Source organism: Lissotriton helveticus, chromosome 10 (assembly GCF_964261635.1).
Source record: "Lissotriton helveticus chromosome 10, aLisHel1.1, whole genome shotgun sequence".
Taxonomy (NCBI): Eukaryota; Metazoa; Chordata; class Amphibia; order Caudata; family Salamandridae; genus Lissotriton; species Lissotriton helveticus.
In genome coordinates this window covers 43,182,848-43,200,659 of record NC_136071.1, presented here as the reverse complement: position 1 = coordinate 43,200,659, position 17,812 = coordinate 43,182,848, and the positions used below count along the sequence as shown (strand labels likewise).

The 17,812-nt window shown below is 48.4% G+C and overlaps 1 protein-coding gene across 2 annotated transcripts in view; it reads right to left on the bottom strand.

Moving 5' to 3' along the window:
- Nucleotides 1–17,812, bottom strand: part of LOC144785866 (NACHT, LRR and PYD domains-containing protein 3-like) — a 251,221-nt gene that overhangs the window by 58,061 nt on the left and 175,348 nt on the right. The window contains exon 8 of one of the 2 annotated variants that reach the window (XM_078664719.1): nt 15,496–15,666. The exons of the other annotated variant lie outside the window; for it this stretch is intronic. Coding sequence (XP_078520845.1) covers nt 15,496–15,666 — 171 coding nt within the window. The remainder of the gene's footprint in view (nt 1–15,495; nt 15,667–17,812) is intronic. 2 annotated transcript variants of the gene reach the window in all.

Below are 17,812 nucleotides of genomic sequence, written 5' to 3'. Positions count from 1 at the left end.
ATATAGCCATGTCTGAAATGGGGTGGCTGAGTGAGCTAAAGAATGGTGATGGATTAAACCCAGATCAGTTGACTGGGGGTGAGTGTTTGATTTGCTCAAACGCTCCGTCCATCATCCCCTTTTGTATCGCTTTGTTCGCCCTAAGTGTGGCAGGGTATGCTCAGACGTGAGTCCCTTGCTCACTTGGCCACTGGATTCAAGATAGCCTGGCTGATGAGGATTATGAATCCGAAACCGGTCCCAGGATGCTTGTTTCCGGTCCATGGAAGACATGGCTTGGCAGTTCGGGCTGGACTGTTCCCATGAGGCACAGGGTCAGACTGATTTGCATATAGCCATGTCTGAAATGGGGTGGCTGAGTGAGCTAAAGAATGGTGATGGATTAAACCCAGATCAGTTGACTGGGGGTGAGTGTTTGATTTGCTCAAACGCTCCGTCCATCATCCCCTTTTGTATCGCTTTGTTCGCCCTAAGTGTGGCAGGGTATGCTCAGACGTGAGTCCCTTGCTCACTTGGCCACTGGATTCAAGATAGCCTGGCTGATGAGGATTATGAATCCGAAACCGGTCCCAGGATGCTTGTTTCCGGTCCATGGAAGACATGGCTTGGCAGTTCGGGCTGGACTGTTCCCATGAGGCACAGGGTCAGACTGATTTGCATATAGCCATGTCTGAAATGGGGTGGCTGAGTGAGCTAAAGAATGGTGATGGATTAAACCCAGATCAGTTGACTGGGGGTGAGTGTTTGATTTGCTCAAACGCTCCGTCCATCATCCCCTTTTGTATCGCTTTGTTCGCCCTAAGTGTGGCAGGGTATGCTCAGACGTGAGTCCCTTGCTCACTTGGCCACTGGATTCAAGATAGCCTGGCTGATGAGGATTATGAATCCGAAACCGGTCCCAGGATGCTTGTTTCCGGTCCATGGAAGACATGGCTTGGCAGTTCGGGCTGGACTGTTCCCATGAGGCACAGGGTCAGACTGCTTTGCATATAGCCATGTCTGAAATGGGGTGGCTGAGTGAGCTAAAGAATGGTGATGGATTAAACCCAGATCAGTTGACTGGGGGTGAGTGTTTGATTTGCTCAAACGCTCCGTCCATCATCCCCTTTTGTATCGCTTTGTTCGCCCTAAGTGTGGCAGGGTATGCTCAGACGTGAGTCCCTTGCTCACTTGGCCACTGGATTCAAGATAGCCTGGCTGATGAGGATTATGAATCCGAAACCGGTCCCAGGATGCTTGTTTCCGGTCCATGGAAGACATGGCTTGGCAGTTCGGGCTGGACTGTTCCCATGAGGCACAGGGTCAGACTGATTTGCATATAGCCATGTCTGAAATGGGGTGGCTGAGTGAGCTAAAGAATGGTGATGGATTAAACCCAGATCAGTTGACTGGGGGTGAGTGTTTGATTTGCTCAAACGCTCCGTCCATCATCCCCTTTTGTATCGCTTTGTTCGCCCTAAGTGTGGCAGGGTATGCTCAGACGTGAGTCCCTTGCTCACTTGGCCACTGGATTCAAGATAGCCTGGCTGATGAGGATTATGAATCCGAAACCGGTCCCAGGATGCTTGTTTCCGGTCCATGGAAGACATGGCTTGGCAGTTCGGGCTGGACTGTTCCCATGAGGCACAGGGTCAGACTGATTTGCATATAGCCATGTCTGAAATGGGGTGGCTGAGTGAGCTAAAGAATGGTGATGGATTAAACCCAGATCAGTTGACTGGGGGTGAGTGTTTGATTTGCTCAAACGCTCCGTCCATCATCCCCTTTTGTATCGCTTTGTTCGCCCTAAGTGTGGCAGGGTATGCTAAGACGTGAGTCCCTTGCTCACTTGGCCACTGGATTCAAGATAGCCTGGCTGATGAGGATTATGAATCCGAAACCGGTCCCAGGATGCTTGTTTCCGGTCCATGGAAGACATGGCTTGGCAGTTCGGGCTGGACTGTTCCCATGAGGCACAGGGTCAGACTGATTTGCATATAGCCATGTCTGAAATGGGGTGGCTGAGTGAGCTAAAGAATGGTGATGGATTAAACCCAGATCAGTTGACTGGGGGTGAGTGTTTGATTTGCTCAAACGCTCCGTCCATCATCCCCTTTTGTATCGCTTTGTTCGCCCTAAGTGTGGCAGGGTATGCTCAGACGTGAGTCCCTTGCTCACTTGGCCACTGGATTCAAGATAGCCTGGCTGATGAGGATTATGAATCCGAAACCGGTCCCAGGATGCTTGTTTCCGGTCCATGGAAGACATGGCTTGGCAGTTCGGGCTGGACTGTTCCCATGAGGCACAGGGTCAGACTGCTTTGCATATAGCCATGTCTGAAATGGGGTGGCTGAGTGAGCTAAAGAATGGTGATGGATTAAACCCAGATCAGTTGACTGGGGGTGAGTGTTTGATTTGCTCAAACGCTCCGTCCATCATCCCCTTTTGTATCGCTTTGTTCGCCCTAAGTGTGGCAGGGTATGCTCAGACGTGAGTCCCTTGCTCACTTGGCCACTGGATTCAAGATAGCCTGGCTGATGAGGATTATGAATCCGAAACCGGTCCCAGGATGCTTGTTTCCGGTCCATGGAAGACATGGCTTGGCAGTTCGGGCTGGACTGTTCCCATGAGGCACAGGGTCAGACTGATTTGCATATAGCCATGTCTGAAATGGGGTGGCTGAGTGAGCTAAAGAATGGTGATGGATTAAACCCAGATCAGTTGACTGGGGGTGAGTGTTTGATTTGCTCAAACGCTCCGTCCATCATCCCCTTTTGTATAGCTTTGTTCGCCCTAAGTGTGGCAGGGTATGCTCAGACGTGAGTCCCTTGCTCACTTGGCCACTGGATTCAAGATAGCCTGGCTGATGAGGATTATGAATCCGAAACCGGTCCCAGGATGCTTGTTTCCGGTCCATGGAAGACATGGCTTGGCAGTTCGGGCTGGACTGTTCCCATGAGGCACAGGGTCAGACTGATTTGCATATAGCCATGTCTGAAATGGGGTGGCTGAGTGAGCTAAAGAATGGTGATGGATTAAACCCAGATCAGTTGACTGGGGGTGAGTGTTTGATTTGCTCAAACGCTCCGTCCATCATCCCCTTTTGTATCGCTTTGTTCGCCCTAAGTGTGGCAGGGTATGCTCAGACGTGAGTCCCTTGCTCACTTGGCCACTGGATTCAAGATAGCCTGGCTGATGAGGATTATGAATCCGAAACCGGTCCCAGGATGCTTGTTTCCGGTCCATGGAAGACATGGCTTGGCAGTTCGGGCTGGACTGTTCCCATGAGGCACAGGGTCAGACTGATTTGCATATAGCCATGTCTGAAATGGGGTGGCTGAGTGAGCTAAAGAATGGTGATGGATTAAACCCAGATCAGTTGACTGGGGGTGAGTGTTTGATTTGCTCAAACGCTCCGTCCATCATCCCCTTTTGTATCGCTTTGTTCGCCCTAAGTGTGGCAGGGTATGCTCAGACGTGAGTCCCTTGCTCACTTGGCCACTGGATTCAAGATAGCCTGGCTGATGAGGATTATGAATCCGAAACCGGTCCCAGGATGCTTGTTTCCGGTCCATGGAAGACATGGCTTGGCAGTTCGGGCTGGACTGTTCCCATGAGGCACAGGGTCAGACTGATTTGCATATAGCCATGTCTGAAATGGGGTGGCTGAGTGAGCTAAAGAATGGTGATGGATTAAACCCAGATCAGTTGACTGGGGGTGAGTGTTTGATTTGCTCAAACGCTCCGTCCATCATCCCCTTTTGTATCGCTTTGTTCGCCCTAAGTGTGGCAGGGTATGCTCAGACGTGAGTCCCTTGCTCACTTGGCCACTGGATTCAAGATAGCCTGGCTGATGAGGATTATGAATCCGAAACCGGTCCCAGGATGCTTGTTTCCGGTCCATGGAAGACATGGCTTGGCAGTTCGGGCTGGACTGTTCCCATGAGGCACAGGGTCAGACTGATTTGCATATAGCCATGTCTGAAATGGGGTGGCTGAGTGAGCTAAAGAATGGTGATGGATTAAACCCAGATCAGTTGACTGGGGGTGAGTGTTTGATTTGCTCAAACGCTCCGTCCATCATCCCCTTTTGTATCGCTTTGTTCGCCCTAAGTGTGGCAGGGTATGCTCAGACGTGAGTCCCTTGCTCACTTGGCCACTGGATTCAAGATAGCCTGGCTGATGAGGATTATGAATCCGAAACCGGTCCCAGGATGCTTGTTTCCGGTCCATGGAAGACATGGCTTGGCAGTTCGGGCTGGACTGTTCCCATGAGGCACAGGGTCAGACTGATTTGCATATAGCCATGTCTGAAATGGGGTGGCTGAGTGAGCTAAAGAATGGTGATGGATTAAACCCAGATCAGTTGACTGGGGGTGAGTGTTTGATTTGCTCAAACGCTCCGTCCATCATCCCCTTTTGTATCGCTTTGTTCGCCCTAAGTGTGGCAGGGTATGCTCAGACGTGAGTCCCTTGCTCACTTGGCCACTGGATTCAAGATAGCCTGGCTGATGAGGATTATGAATCCGAAACCGGTCCCAGGATGCTTGTTTCCGGTCCATGGAAGACATGGCTTGGCAGTTCGGGCTGGACTGTTCCCATGAGGCACAGGGTCAGACTGCTTTGCATATAGCCATGTCTGAAATGGGGTGGCTGAGTGAGCTAAAGAATGGTGATGGATTAAACCCAGATCAGTTGACTGGGGGTGAGTGTTTGATTTGCTCAAACGCTCCGTCCATCATCCCCTTTTGTATCGCTTTGTTCACCCTAAGTGTGGCAGGGTATGCTCAGACGTGAGTCCCTTGCTCACTTGGCCACTGGATTCAAGATAGCCTGGCTGATGAGGATTATGAATCCGAAACCGGTCCCAGGATGCTTGTTTCCGGTCCATGGAAGACATGGCTTGGCAGTTCGGGCTGGACTGTTCCCATGAGGCACAGGGTCAGACTGATTTGCATATAGCCATGTCTGAAATGGGGTGGCTGAGTGAGCTAAAGAATGGTGATGGATTAAACCCAGATCAGTTGACTGGGGGTGAGTGTTTGATTTGCTCAAACGCTCCGTCCATCATCCCCTTTTGTATCGCTTTGTTCGCCCTAAGTGTGGCAGGGTATGCTCAGACGTGAGTCCCTTGCTCACTTGGCCACTGGATTCAAGATAGCCTGGCTGATGAGGATTATGAATCCGAAACCGGTCCCAGGATGCTTGTTTCCGGTCCATGGAAGACATGGCTTGGCAGTTCGGGCTGGACTGTTCCCATGAGGCACAGGGTCAGACTGATTTGCATATAGCCATGTCTGAAATGGGGTGGCTGAGTGAGCTAAAGAATGGTGATGGATTAAACCCAGATCAGTTGACTGGGGGTGAGTGTTTGATTTGCTCAAACGCTCCGTCCATCATCCCCTTTTGTATCGCTTTGTTCGCCCTAAGTGTGGCAGGGTATGCTCAGACGTGAGTCCCTTGCTCACTTGGCCACTGGATTCAAGATAGCCTGGCTGATGAGGATTATGAATCCGAAACCGGTCCCAGGATGCTTGTTTCCGGTCCATGGAAGACATGGCTTGGCAGTTCGGGCTGGACTGTTCCCATGAGGCACAGGGTCAGACTGATTTGCATATAGCCATGTCTGAAATGGGGTGGCTGAGTGAGCTAAAGAATGGTGATGGATTAAACCCAGATCAGTTGACTGGGGGTGAGTGTTTGATTTGCTCAAACGCTCCGTCCATCATCCCCTTTTGTATCGCTTTGTTCGCCCTAAGTGTGGCAGGGTATGCTCAGACGTGAGTCCCTTGCTCACTTGGCCACTGGATTCAAGATAGCCTGGCTGATGAGGATTATGAATCCGAAACCGGTCCCAGGATGCTTGTTTCCGGTCCATGGAAGACATGGCTTGGCAGTTCGGGCTGGACTGTTCCCATGAGGCACAGGGTCAGACTGATTTGCATATAGCCATGTCTGAAATGGGGTGGCTGAGTGAGCTAAAGAATGGTGATGGATTAAACCCAGATCAGTTGACTGGGGGTGAGTGTTTGATTTGCTCAAACGCTCCGTCCATCATCCCCTTTTGTATCGCTTTGTTCGCCCTAAGTGTGGCAGGGTATGCTCAGACGTGAGTCCCTTGCTCACTTGGCCACTGGATTCAAGATAGCCTGGCTGATGAGGATTATGAATCCGAAACCGGTCCCAGGATGCTTGTTTCCGGTCCATGGAAGACATGGCTTGGCAGTTCGGGCTGGACTGTTCCCATGAGGCAAAGGGTCAGACTGATTTGCATATAGCCATGTCTGAAATGGGGTGGCTGAGTGAGCTAAAGAATGGTGATGGATTAAACCCAGATCAGTTGACTGGGGGTGAGTGTTTGATTTGCTCAAACGCTCCGTCCATCATCCCCTTTTGTAATTCTTACAGTACAGGCACTTATATACAACAAACTAAAAAGCTTGCATCTCCTAAGTACCTGTGAAGAGATAACAAGCTGTGTGCTTTTGTTTTCTCGCGGGTGCATTTGCATTTGTGAGGTTCCAGGAGGGCTCCAGTCCCATACTCGATCAAAATGAGGCCTGATGGCCCCTTCACTTTGGCCCAGGTGGAGGTGGGAAAAAAAGCCCCCACGCTGCCTGCATGTTGCTGCTGGGAATCGAAAGCAGACAACGTGCAGGAGCTGCTGAACGTGTCCCGGTGTTTCAAAATTACACTAGGACTAGTTCAACATATTTCTGTGGGCCCAACCTCTTAGCAGGGGTGTGGCGTCCACCCTGTGAAAAGAGTGGGTGGACGCCGTGTACCCGCGTGTACCCCCGACTCGTGCACTGGTGTTCGATTACCATGAAAATGACCTCACCCGGCACTGAAATGTATCCCGCAACGAAGAAAAATCTTAGCTTAGGCAAAGACAACAGTAAACTAGACTTCACAGAGTGTGAGAAGCGGAGGATTACATACAAGCACAAAAAAAATTTAATTTGCCAGTCCGTAACCACTAATTTGAAATAATTTCAAATGCTTTGCCACGGGGGCAGCCAGTGCATAAATAGACCTGCATAAACTGAGCAGAGCTTCTGAATTGAAACAGTCTCCAGAGAGTTGATACTCACAGATAGTGTGCAGAGGAGTTTAAAATCCAACCCACAGTTCTGCTACTCTGTGTGGGGTTATGTGGTAAATTTCACGGCTGGCTTTATGGCAACTCGCCTTAACTTTGGGGACTTTGTGTTCTTTTGGCACGGTTACTTGGAATCATATCTACCGCAAACCTTCAATCCTGGAAGCAGTACTATTTCTTCACAAAAACTAACTAGCATTTGCAATGCAATAAGTCTCACATTTACGCGAGTTTGAGCTATTGACATTGTAAATAACAATGCCTTTACTTATGTTTTAAAAACCAAAACATAAATAAAAGGCATTGTCAGTTCAATGCCAATAGCTCAAACCCACGTAAATGCGAGACCTATTGCATTGCAAATGCTTGTTTTACCTAGCTATGTTTCAGGGTGCAGTACCATATGTGGCCAAAAGAGGTCCCATGGGCCCTCTTTTGGCCACATATAGTACTGCACCCTGCAAAGTTGGAGTTAATGGCATTATAAATGCCAATGTTTTTTACCCAGCTATGGTACTGCACCCTGCAGATGATATGGTAAATCCACCCTACCCATAATGGGATGTATGACATTACAATGCATGCTTTTACCATGCATGCCTTTACAACGCGGTTTTTACAACGCAAACCTTTACAACGCATAGCGCTTTGGGGTGCTGGATAAAGAATAGTTTAATTTACTATTCCAACTCCAGTCCCCGTGGACACTAGGGAAGGTGTTGGATAGTAAATTAAACGTATTCCCTATCCTAGAGCGCCCCCCAGCGCAATGCGTTGTAATGGTTTGCGTTGTAAAAGTTGCGTCGTACAGGTACTGCGTGGTAAAAGTTGCGTTGTAAAGGATGTTTCCCCCATTATGCATTGCATGCAAGACAGTACCACGAGCACATTCAACTGGCTATCCTCTCATCGTAGTAGGAGGCTTTAGTGAGTTTCAGAGCAGATTTATATGCTCTCACCGACCCTCGGTAGGCTTCCTTATTAGAATGGAGTCAGTCCTTCCTCCACAGACGCTCCGCTTTTTTACATTCCTTGCGGAGGGTTCGGAGTTCCGGGCTGAACCAGGGGGCTGACCCTGTCTTTCCGCTTTTATCTTCGCGGGTTTTTATAGGGAGGATGGAATCGAGAGAGTTGGAGATCCACTTCCTGAAATTGCTGTCTGCTATGACAGGATCCTCTGAGGGAGCGGGGGTCGTTGATTCCAGGGCTCTGGCCCAGTCCTCTGTTGAGAGTCTGGGCCATGCCCTGTCTCGGATATACGTGACCGGCTTGTGGGGCTTCCTAAATTCTCCAGGCAAAAAGAGAGGGACCAAAAAGTGGTCCGTCCAGGGGAGGGGGCAAGAAGCTTTGGCCTGGAGGGTGTGAACATTCGTAAAGACTGGGTCTAGCAGGTGGCCCTTGATGTGGGTGGCTCCAGAGTTGGCCAGTTGGAGGCCATAGGCAGCCAAGTCTAGAATCAGGTCGGCAGCCCCTGTGTCTAGGGGATCGTCAAAGTGGATATTAAGGTCCCCTAGCACAGTGAAGTTAGGTGTGGAATGGGCCAGTGCTGATATAGATTCTAGTAGGGCGCTAGTAAAGGGGCCGGAATGCCCGGGGGGGCGATACACCAGGAGGCCTGCCAGTGAAGTTGTCGGGGCCAGCTGGATGGTAAAGTGGCAGCTCTCTGAGTCCATGATGTGTGCATCGCTGATTCTGCAGGAGAAGTGATCTCTGTGCAGGATGGCTAGTCCGCCTCCTCTGCCAGAGGGACGTAATTGGGACTGGATGAGAAACCCCGGGGGCAGGGCTAAGACCACATCCGAGTCCGAGTGTGTGGTGAGCCACGTTTCCGTGAGGAACAGAATGTCTAGCTTGTGGTCCACAAGCAGGTGATTGATAAGCAGGGCGTGCATGGGGAGGGACCTGCAATTCAGTTCTGCTAGTTTTAGGCCAGAGTGTGAGGTCGGTGCCTGGGTGAGTTGTAGGTGGACTGGGTGGCAGAGTGTACAATTTATAAAGAGTCCATCTGAGTCATGTACATAATTACACAATGTGTTATTTGTAGGTCTAAGACTTAGAAGGGCACGACGCGAGTAACTCACCCTCTTGGTGTCTGGATCCAGCATAGGGTCTGGCCCTGAGCCCGTTCGAGCGCGTACGGGCGCAGACGGGCTTGCCTTAGGCGCTCCCGCTGCGCTCGTCCGCTGCGCTTCCTGGCCAGGCACATTTTATGGATGGTTGCTGGAGGGAACGACCAGGGGGCGTGGCCTAAAGGGGGCGTGGCCACCGTCCTCGCGGTGCCGAGTTCGTTGGGGGCGTGGGAGAGGGTCAAGGCAGCGTGGTTGCGCTAGGGTCTGCTGCCCGTGCCGAGTGCCGCTCTACAGTGCCCAGGTAAGAATAGTGATTTTAAAACAGAGTAGTCTGAACACAAGTAATTTTTTTAAAAAAGAGTAAATCTGAACACAGGTACATTTTAAAAATAGCGAACAACAGTCCCGGCTTTCCGCCTCAGGACACAGCAAGATCTGAGCGCCAGACGCTAGTAATCAGCGGTTTAAACTGGTCGCTGGAAGGGGGCGTGGCCTAAAGGGGGCGTGGCCACCGTCCTCGTGGTGCCGAGTTCGTTGGGGGCGTGGGAGAGGGTCAAGGCAGCGTGGTCGCGCTAGGGTCTGCTGCCCGTGCCGAGTGCCGCTCTACAGTGCCCAGGTAAGAATAGTGATTTTAAAACAGAGTAGTCTGAACACAAGTAATTTTTTTTAAAAAGAGTAAATCTGAACACAGGTACATTTTAAAAATAGCGAACAACAGTCCCGGCTTTCCGCCTCAGGACACAGCAAGATCTGAGCGCCAGACGCTAGTAATCAGCGTTTTAAACTGGTCGCTGGAAGGGGGCGTGGCCACCGTCCTCGCGGTGCCGAGTTCGTTGGGGGCGTGGGAGAGGGTCAAGGCAGCGTGGTCGCGCTAGGGTCTGCTGCCCGTGCCGAGTGCCGCTCTACAGTGCCCAGGTAAGAATAGTGATTTTAAAACAGAGTAGTCTGAACACAAGTAATTTTTTTTAAAAAGAGTAAATCTGAACACAGGTAAATTTTAAAAATAGCGAACAACAGTCCCGGCTTTCCGCCTCAGGACACAGCAAGATCTGAGCGCCAGACGCTAGTAATCAGCGTTTTAAAGTGGTCGCTGGAAGGGGGCGTGGCCTAAAGGGGGCGTGGCCACCGTCCTCGCGGTGCCGAGTTCGTTAGGGGCGTGGGAGAGGGTCAAGGCAGCGTGGTCGCGCTAGGGTCTGCTGCCCGTGCCGAGTGCCGCTCTACAGTGCCCAGGTAAGAATAGTGATTTTAAAACAGAGTAGTCTGAACACAAGTAATTTTTTTTAAAAAGAGTAAATCTGAACACAGGTAAATTTTAAAAATAGCGAACAACAGTCCCGGCTTTCCGCCTCAGGTCACAGCAAGATCTGAGCGCCAGACGCTAGTAATCAGCGTTTTAAACTGGTCGCTGGGAGGGGGCGTGGCCTAAAGGGGGCGTGGCCACCGTCATCGCGGTGCCGAGTTCGTTGGGGGCGTGGGAGAGGGTCAAGGCAGCGTGGTCGCGCTAGGGTCTGCTGCCCGTGCCGAGTGCCGCTCTACAGTGCCCAGGTAAGAATAGTGATTTTAAAACAGAGTAGTCTGAACACAAGTAATTTTTTTTTAAAAGAGTAAATCTGAACACAGGTAAATTTTAAAAATAGCGAACAACAGTCCCGGCTTTTCGCCTCAGGACACAGCAAGATCAAGGAACCGTTCTCATCATATTACCCCCAAAAAATTCTTGCATTTCCGGATGGGCTGCTTTTCATCACTAGACCTACTACCTCCATGGACAACTAAAACCGAGGCTAAATATGTCGACTATGTAGTCGATTTCAGGAATCAATAAAAGATCTGCTCTGCATATGCCCGACACTCCTTGAGGATCGCAGAAGATTTCTTCGGCATCTGTGGATTAACGAGGGTTTCACGGACATTATCATCTGCCGTAGCCACTTAGGGGCTTATTTACAAGCCCCTTGCGCCGCCGGTACGTCACTTTTTCTCATATTAAAAAAGGCGCAGCTGCAAGCGATCTTCAAACTTATAACATTTCAGGACATTACACATGATACATTTCACACGGCTATGAAATATGTGATACACGCCCTATTTTACTCAAATCACAGATATTTATTAATGCAGCACGAACAGATATAGTTTTTTAAATTTTAAACCAAATAGCCGTAATCGGATGTATAACGGTACAACGCATACCGTTACAACACATACCATTACGACGCAGGTTTTACAACGCAAGTCGGTACAACAACTTACGTTGGGGGGCACTGGATAGTGAATAGTTTAATTTACTATTCCAACTCTAGTCCCGGTGGATAGTAGGGAAGGTCTTGGATAGTAAGTTAAACTATTCCCTATCCTAGAGCACCCTCCAGCGAAAGTCGTAACGACTTTCGTTGTAAATCCTGCGTTGTAACGGTACCGCGTTGTAACGGTTCCGTTGTAAAGGATGTTCCCCGCCGTAATCTGAAAAGCGCAATAAAACTACGCAATCTCCACATTACTAAGTCATAAGCTGCTTATCGAAATGTATTTTAAAATATTCACATTACTATCATTGATCGAACCTGTATGATTGACAATTTGGTCTTTTGATTAATCATCTACATAATACTGTCAAAAAATGAGGTATCGATCATTCTTATAACTTTAGTTGGCACTTTTGCACTTTAATGAACTTGACTGTCTAAATAAAGTATTTTTGATTTGACTTGATTTGCTGTCTAAAGTGGCAAAATTCCGCTCCACTGCTCAAACTCTTCAGCTATTTAAGACACAATTCTGCCCGAAACGAAAGAAGAAACCTGCCTTTAATTAGCACCCTCGGTGCTCACTTTATATAATAATTATCGCCCTACACATTTGAAACGCTAAGCTGCATATGGAAATTGACGAGGGCTTTTTTTTTCACACAACGGAACTATTTTTGGTGGTTTGAATTTTAACCCATGTTTGATAACATGTATAGGTTTATTTTTAATTCGATGGCTTCTATTTTTGCTCCTGGCGTTTTACCTGTACCTATCTACTTTGTTATTTGAATGTCAGGTTTAGTTTATTTGTCTATTTGTTGTTTAACTGTTCTACATTGTGAGCATTCATTTCTGCATCCCCACCATTCCTTGCAGAGTGAGGCCTTGAGTTTACCCTTCACTACTTACTTTTACTTACATTTGAGTCATGGGCATTTCAAGGAGTCGTTTGCTATGATTGCGCATATGTACAGTTTGGGTTTTGCAGAGGTTTAGTTGAATACTTTTATTATTATTTATTTGATTCTTCTATAGCATGATCTTGACCCTATCCAAGGGTGGCACTTCCCTTACATCATTCTAGGCAACATTATTTCTAAGCATTAGAGGAGGTGAGCAGAATTTGTGTAATCGCGTTACGCAAATCCCCGCGAAACGGTAAAAAATCTCAGCGAACACGCAGAAATTCCGCCAACACGCGGAATTGCTTGTTCTCGATGCTTTTTTACTGTTCGCAATCGCTGTTTGCGTGCTCGGGGGGAAATATCTCGCGAACACGCATTTTGAGAACGCGAACAAGCCAAAAATTTCACAAAGTCGCGGAACGCAGAATTTTGGGCAATTTTGCGTTCTCCGCGGAACGTGAAATTACCCAAATTCCGCGAGCGGGACGGAATTTGCCACCTAGGCCTACCATAAAGCAGACATGGCAGTAAATATTGCATAGGATAAAAAAACTGTTAAAAAGTTCAACAATAGAAGATAAAGGTTACCAAGTTCTAAGTAGGCAGTTCTTCAGGCTGTTTTAGAAGAATGAGCAGGAGGTTGCCAAGGGGATCTCTCAGCTGGGAGAGAGTTCCATATTTCAGGAACATTGGTAGTGGGGATGAGTTTCAAGGCAAAGCTCTTAAATTTAGGGTGGTTCAGTCTTGAAGAAGCCTTTCTTTCCTCTGATGTTTCTTTTCCCTTCTTCCACTGACAGTTTACTAGCCTGATAGTTTTGGTGTTCATATGAAGTGTCTTGTAGGTGATGCTGGAACCCTTGAATATGCTGGGAGCTTCAAGAAAGACAAGGGTGACATGATCATCCTTCCTGGCTTCTTGAAATGGCTCAGGAAGCAGAACTCAGAACTCTTTTAACCCTTTGCGTGCTGGTGACGGAAGCACTCCGTCACCAGCAACGGACGCGCTGTGCTAATGACGGAGTGGTTCCGTCACGGCCCGGCCGCCGCGCCTTCGCAGCATCAATTAAGCGCCTGCTCTGAGCGTTCTATTGAGCGGGCGGAGCCGCGACGGAACAACTCCGTCTCAAGCACAGCGCGCCTGTAACTCGTGACGGAGTGGTTCCGTCACGAGCAAGGGGGCGCTGTGCGCCCCCCTGCCCCCCCAGCGCCGCTGCAGGGTTAAAGGGGCCAAGTAGGCCTGGGCAAAATGTTTGCTACACTGGCGTAATCACATATACATTTCCAGCATTTTCCATGAATCTTGTTACTCAAAAATACAGACATTTTGCCTTTTAACCACGTTGTGCAATTTCAAGTCCACTAGAGTACAAATCCTTTCATGGGAACAACATGAACAAACAGAACACGAGTGTCTGATGTTTGCAGCGCTTGTGGTTTTTTGCGCAATGTTTTAGCAGAAGTGTCGGCCTGTCCAAAATGGATGCGAGGAAGCATTTTGCACTAAAATATAGCTCTAAATGCCAGATTTGCATTTCAAATAATTTCACATAATTTTTCTGGACTTTTACATGTTTATCCACAAGGAAATTATGTAAATCCTTTACACCTCTAGCTTCAAAGAGATCCATTTCTAGAGAGTTACAGTAGTCAATTTTACCGACAGCCATGGCTTCCATCTAGGTTCTCCATGTCTGCTTTTGGTAGGAAGTTGTTTTGCTTTGGGGCAGCAGGGCAATATGAGAGTCTCCAAACACCACTTTTAGAATCCATCTAAACACAGGTTTATCTTGTTCCTAACTGATTCCAGTCACATTATCTTGAGACCACACCACTTCCCCAGGGCTTGAACTCCTGCTCCAAGAAATGTCCTAATATTCTTAAAATGAGTTCAATCAATCAATCAATCAAGGGTTTATATAGCGCTCTACTCAACCGTGAGGGTCTCAAGGCGCTGGAGTTTCCCATGTAAAGTTACATCATCGAGACCCTGAAACGCCCCGGTCAGGACAACTCCCGCCCTTGTCACGGAGCCCAAATGTCAAGGCGAAAGTAACCAGGTCTTCGCTGTTCCTACAGATCCCATCATTCCAAGGGGCCGGGTAACTGCCCGACTGGCCCATTAGAATTAAGTGGCCACTCCTAATGAGAGCTCAATCAATATTGACCAGTACCAGCAGACATATCCTATCATGCTTATAAGTTTTGAGACCATAAATGGTAAAAAGACTGCAATGTTTTCAAATTTTTAAAAACCTTTAATGAAATGATGCACGAAATAGTGCATGCCAGAGTAGTGTCACTCATTTGAATCTATGTTGTTGCCACTTTTTAATTTTATGGAATCCAGTGCATGAAAAAGGTGCAAAATATCGGGATTGAGATGGTGTACACCCATCACATTAGACCCACAGGGGATTGGTTGCAACAAATGCAATAAGGCCCACATGCATCAACAATGCCATTTGCGATTCCTTATTAGCGAAAAATAAGGATTCGCTAATAAGGAATAGCAAAAGGCTATGCATGAAGAAATCGCTAAAAAAATTGCGATTTCTTAATATTCCTTAATTGCGACTCCCTAGAGGCCCATAGGAATGAATGGGAAGACATTCTCAATTTGCGAATCGCAATTAGCGAATTGCAAATTGCTCATGCAATTTCAAGGGTGCCAGGATGTCAAAAGGACACCCTGTTGCACCCCTGAAATGTATCTGTGCACATATGTTGCACACACCCATGCCCTTAGGGAAATGTGTGTGTGCAACATGAAACTTTGAAAAATGCACAAAAGTGCATTTTTCAAAGTTTTTGCAAATTACCATGAAGTTGAACTTCATGGTAATTTGCTACTCCTATTAGCGAAATCGCTAATTTGTTGACTTTGATGCATTGCATTTAAGGAATCTCAATTTGGGATTCCTTAAATTGCGATGTTTGCATTTTGGATGATGCATCCCAAATGCAAAAATACCGGTCGCAAAGGGGCAGATTCTGAGAATCTGCCCGTTTGCGACCGGTTTTTAGCTTGATGCATGTGGCTGTAAGTGTCTTTGGTGGTACCGGTTGTTTTGGGAGTACTTTCACAGTGCAGTTGCATTTTCATGATATTTCACTTACATTTCTCCTTGCACACATCCACATGTGCTCACCTGTTACTGGTGCCAGAACCCACCAGCTTGCCTTCTACTCACCCTAGTTCCTCAAGCTGGCACAAGGGACTGCTCAGCATAGGCCAGAGAAGCTCTGCACCCACATCTGTCAGTTCATTGAAGCCCAGTTTCAGGGTTTTCAGCGCTGGAACAGCAGCCACCAGCCCACAGATGGCAGGAACACTCGCTTTGGAGAGCAGGTTTTCTTCTAAGCTGGAAAGTGTGAAGGGGACAATACAAGAGAGTGTCGGTGATGGACAGAACTGATCACACTCAGAACACACTTTACTGTGGAGACAAACAGGGTACGAGAATTGACACTCAGACCAATGTATGCATTTTATGAGGATGTATGACGGTACGACGCGTACCGTCACAACGCGTGCTTTTACAACGCGTCTTTTACAACGCAAGTCGTAATCACGACTTGCATTGGGGGCACGGATAGTAAATAGTATAATTTACTATTCTAACACCAGTCCCCGTGGATACTAGGGAAGGTGTTGGAATAGTAAATTTACTATTCTTTATCCTCTAGCGCCCTCCAGTGCAAATCGTGGTTACGACTTGCGTTGTAAAGGACGCATTCTAAAAGTACTGCGGGGTAACATCCGCGTCGAAAAGGATGTTCCCCGTTTTAAGAACATGGAAGTAATATATCAGAGTGCATGCGCTCTCAGGTTGCTAACGCCCCTGAGCCGCATGGCAAAGAACAAAGTGGGTACAAGTGGGGTTCCAGGCATCTTTTAACATGGTATTGAAATATTTCATCCCATTCACAATGTGGTGTTGTAGTGGTGTGATATCTCGCAGTATGGAATACTTAATTCCCCCCACAATGTTTTCCTGTAGTGTTGTGATTTCTCAGTGTGTGAAATCTCTGGTTACTTACCGGTAATCTTCATTACTCTGAGTATTGTCTTCCTCGCAACATGATAAACAAAGTGGGCTTCAGCATCATTCCAGAACCCTCCAAAGCAAAAAGTCAGCATCCCATGCCTCCCATCCCTTCCCAACATGGCCGACCCTTATCACCCCTGACGTCTATAAGAGGCGAGTCGGTCCATTCCACAGCCGGAAGTACTACCAAGCCCCAAGAACAATGAAGCCGATAGCATACCAGGGAGGGAGGGATGGGAACTCATGTGGTGAGGAAGACAATACTCAGAGTAATGAAGATTACCGGTAAGTAACCAGGGCATTACCTCCTCGTAAGTCTTCCTCGCCACATGATAAACAAAGTGAGCACATACCCAAGCCAAGAGGCTTCACAGCAAACAAAGAAATCAATGACAAGGAGTAGATGCAACAGGAACTGGTTTAATCCAAAGTAGCAAAACAAATGGATCAAACCACATAGGCCACATGACAAAACACAACAATCACGAGCTGGAGGATCCAGCCCTGAGAACATAAAACCCCCAGCAGGAGGACCACCCAAAACCACCCGGTAATGCTCCTTGAACATGTGCGGAGAGGCCCAGGTCGCTGCCCGACAGATATCCTGGGTAGAGACACCCTTGAACAAAGCCCAAGACACAGAGAGTAGAAGACCAGTGGGAACCTAGTAGCAAATCCACCACCTTCACAGAACAACCCAGCAGCAGTAAGTTCACCCTATTAAGAGCCAGGTCTGAAGATGCAGCTGAAGCAACACCCCCACCGGGAGCAGGGGTAATGAAGATCCGGAATTGTCCAGCACTCCTGAACGGCCAGCTCGCTCAGAAGAGGAAACCAAGGACAGCGAACCCACCCAGAAACCACCAATAGGACAAACACCTTCTTCTTGCGAATCTTGCATAGGACGCCCGGAATCAAGGGAAATGGGGGAAATGCGTACAGAAGGGAGGATTGCCAAAGGAACGACAACGCATCCAACTGCCATGCCCCTGTGCATGGGGGAGAGCACAGAAGCGAGGTAGGAGAGCATTGGACTTGTCCGCGAACAAGTCTATCCCTGGATGCCCAAACCGGGCCAGAAGCTGCCGAAACACAGAGACCCTCAGAAAGAGGGCAGACATTGGTGGAAACACCCGGCTCAGGCGATCCGCCATGACATTCTTCCTCCCCAGGAGATACACCGCTCTGAGGGACAGGACTGAAGACTCCGCCCAGGACAGAAGATCTCGGGTCAGCAGCCAAAGGGAGCGAACCCTGCAACCCCCCTGATGATTGACGTACCCCATCACCACCTGATTGTCCGTCTGGACCAAAACATGTTGACCTCCGAGAGCCGGAACAAACTCCAGGCACGCCAGGTGACCAGCCCTCAACTCCCGAAAGTTGGAGGAGCAACTCACCTGAAGATGATCCCACTGACCCTGAACAGACCAGGAACCCAGGGTCGCTCTCAGCCCAG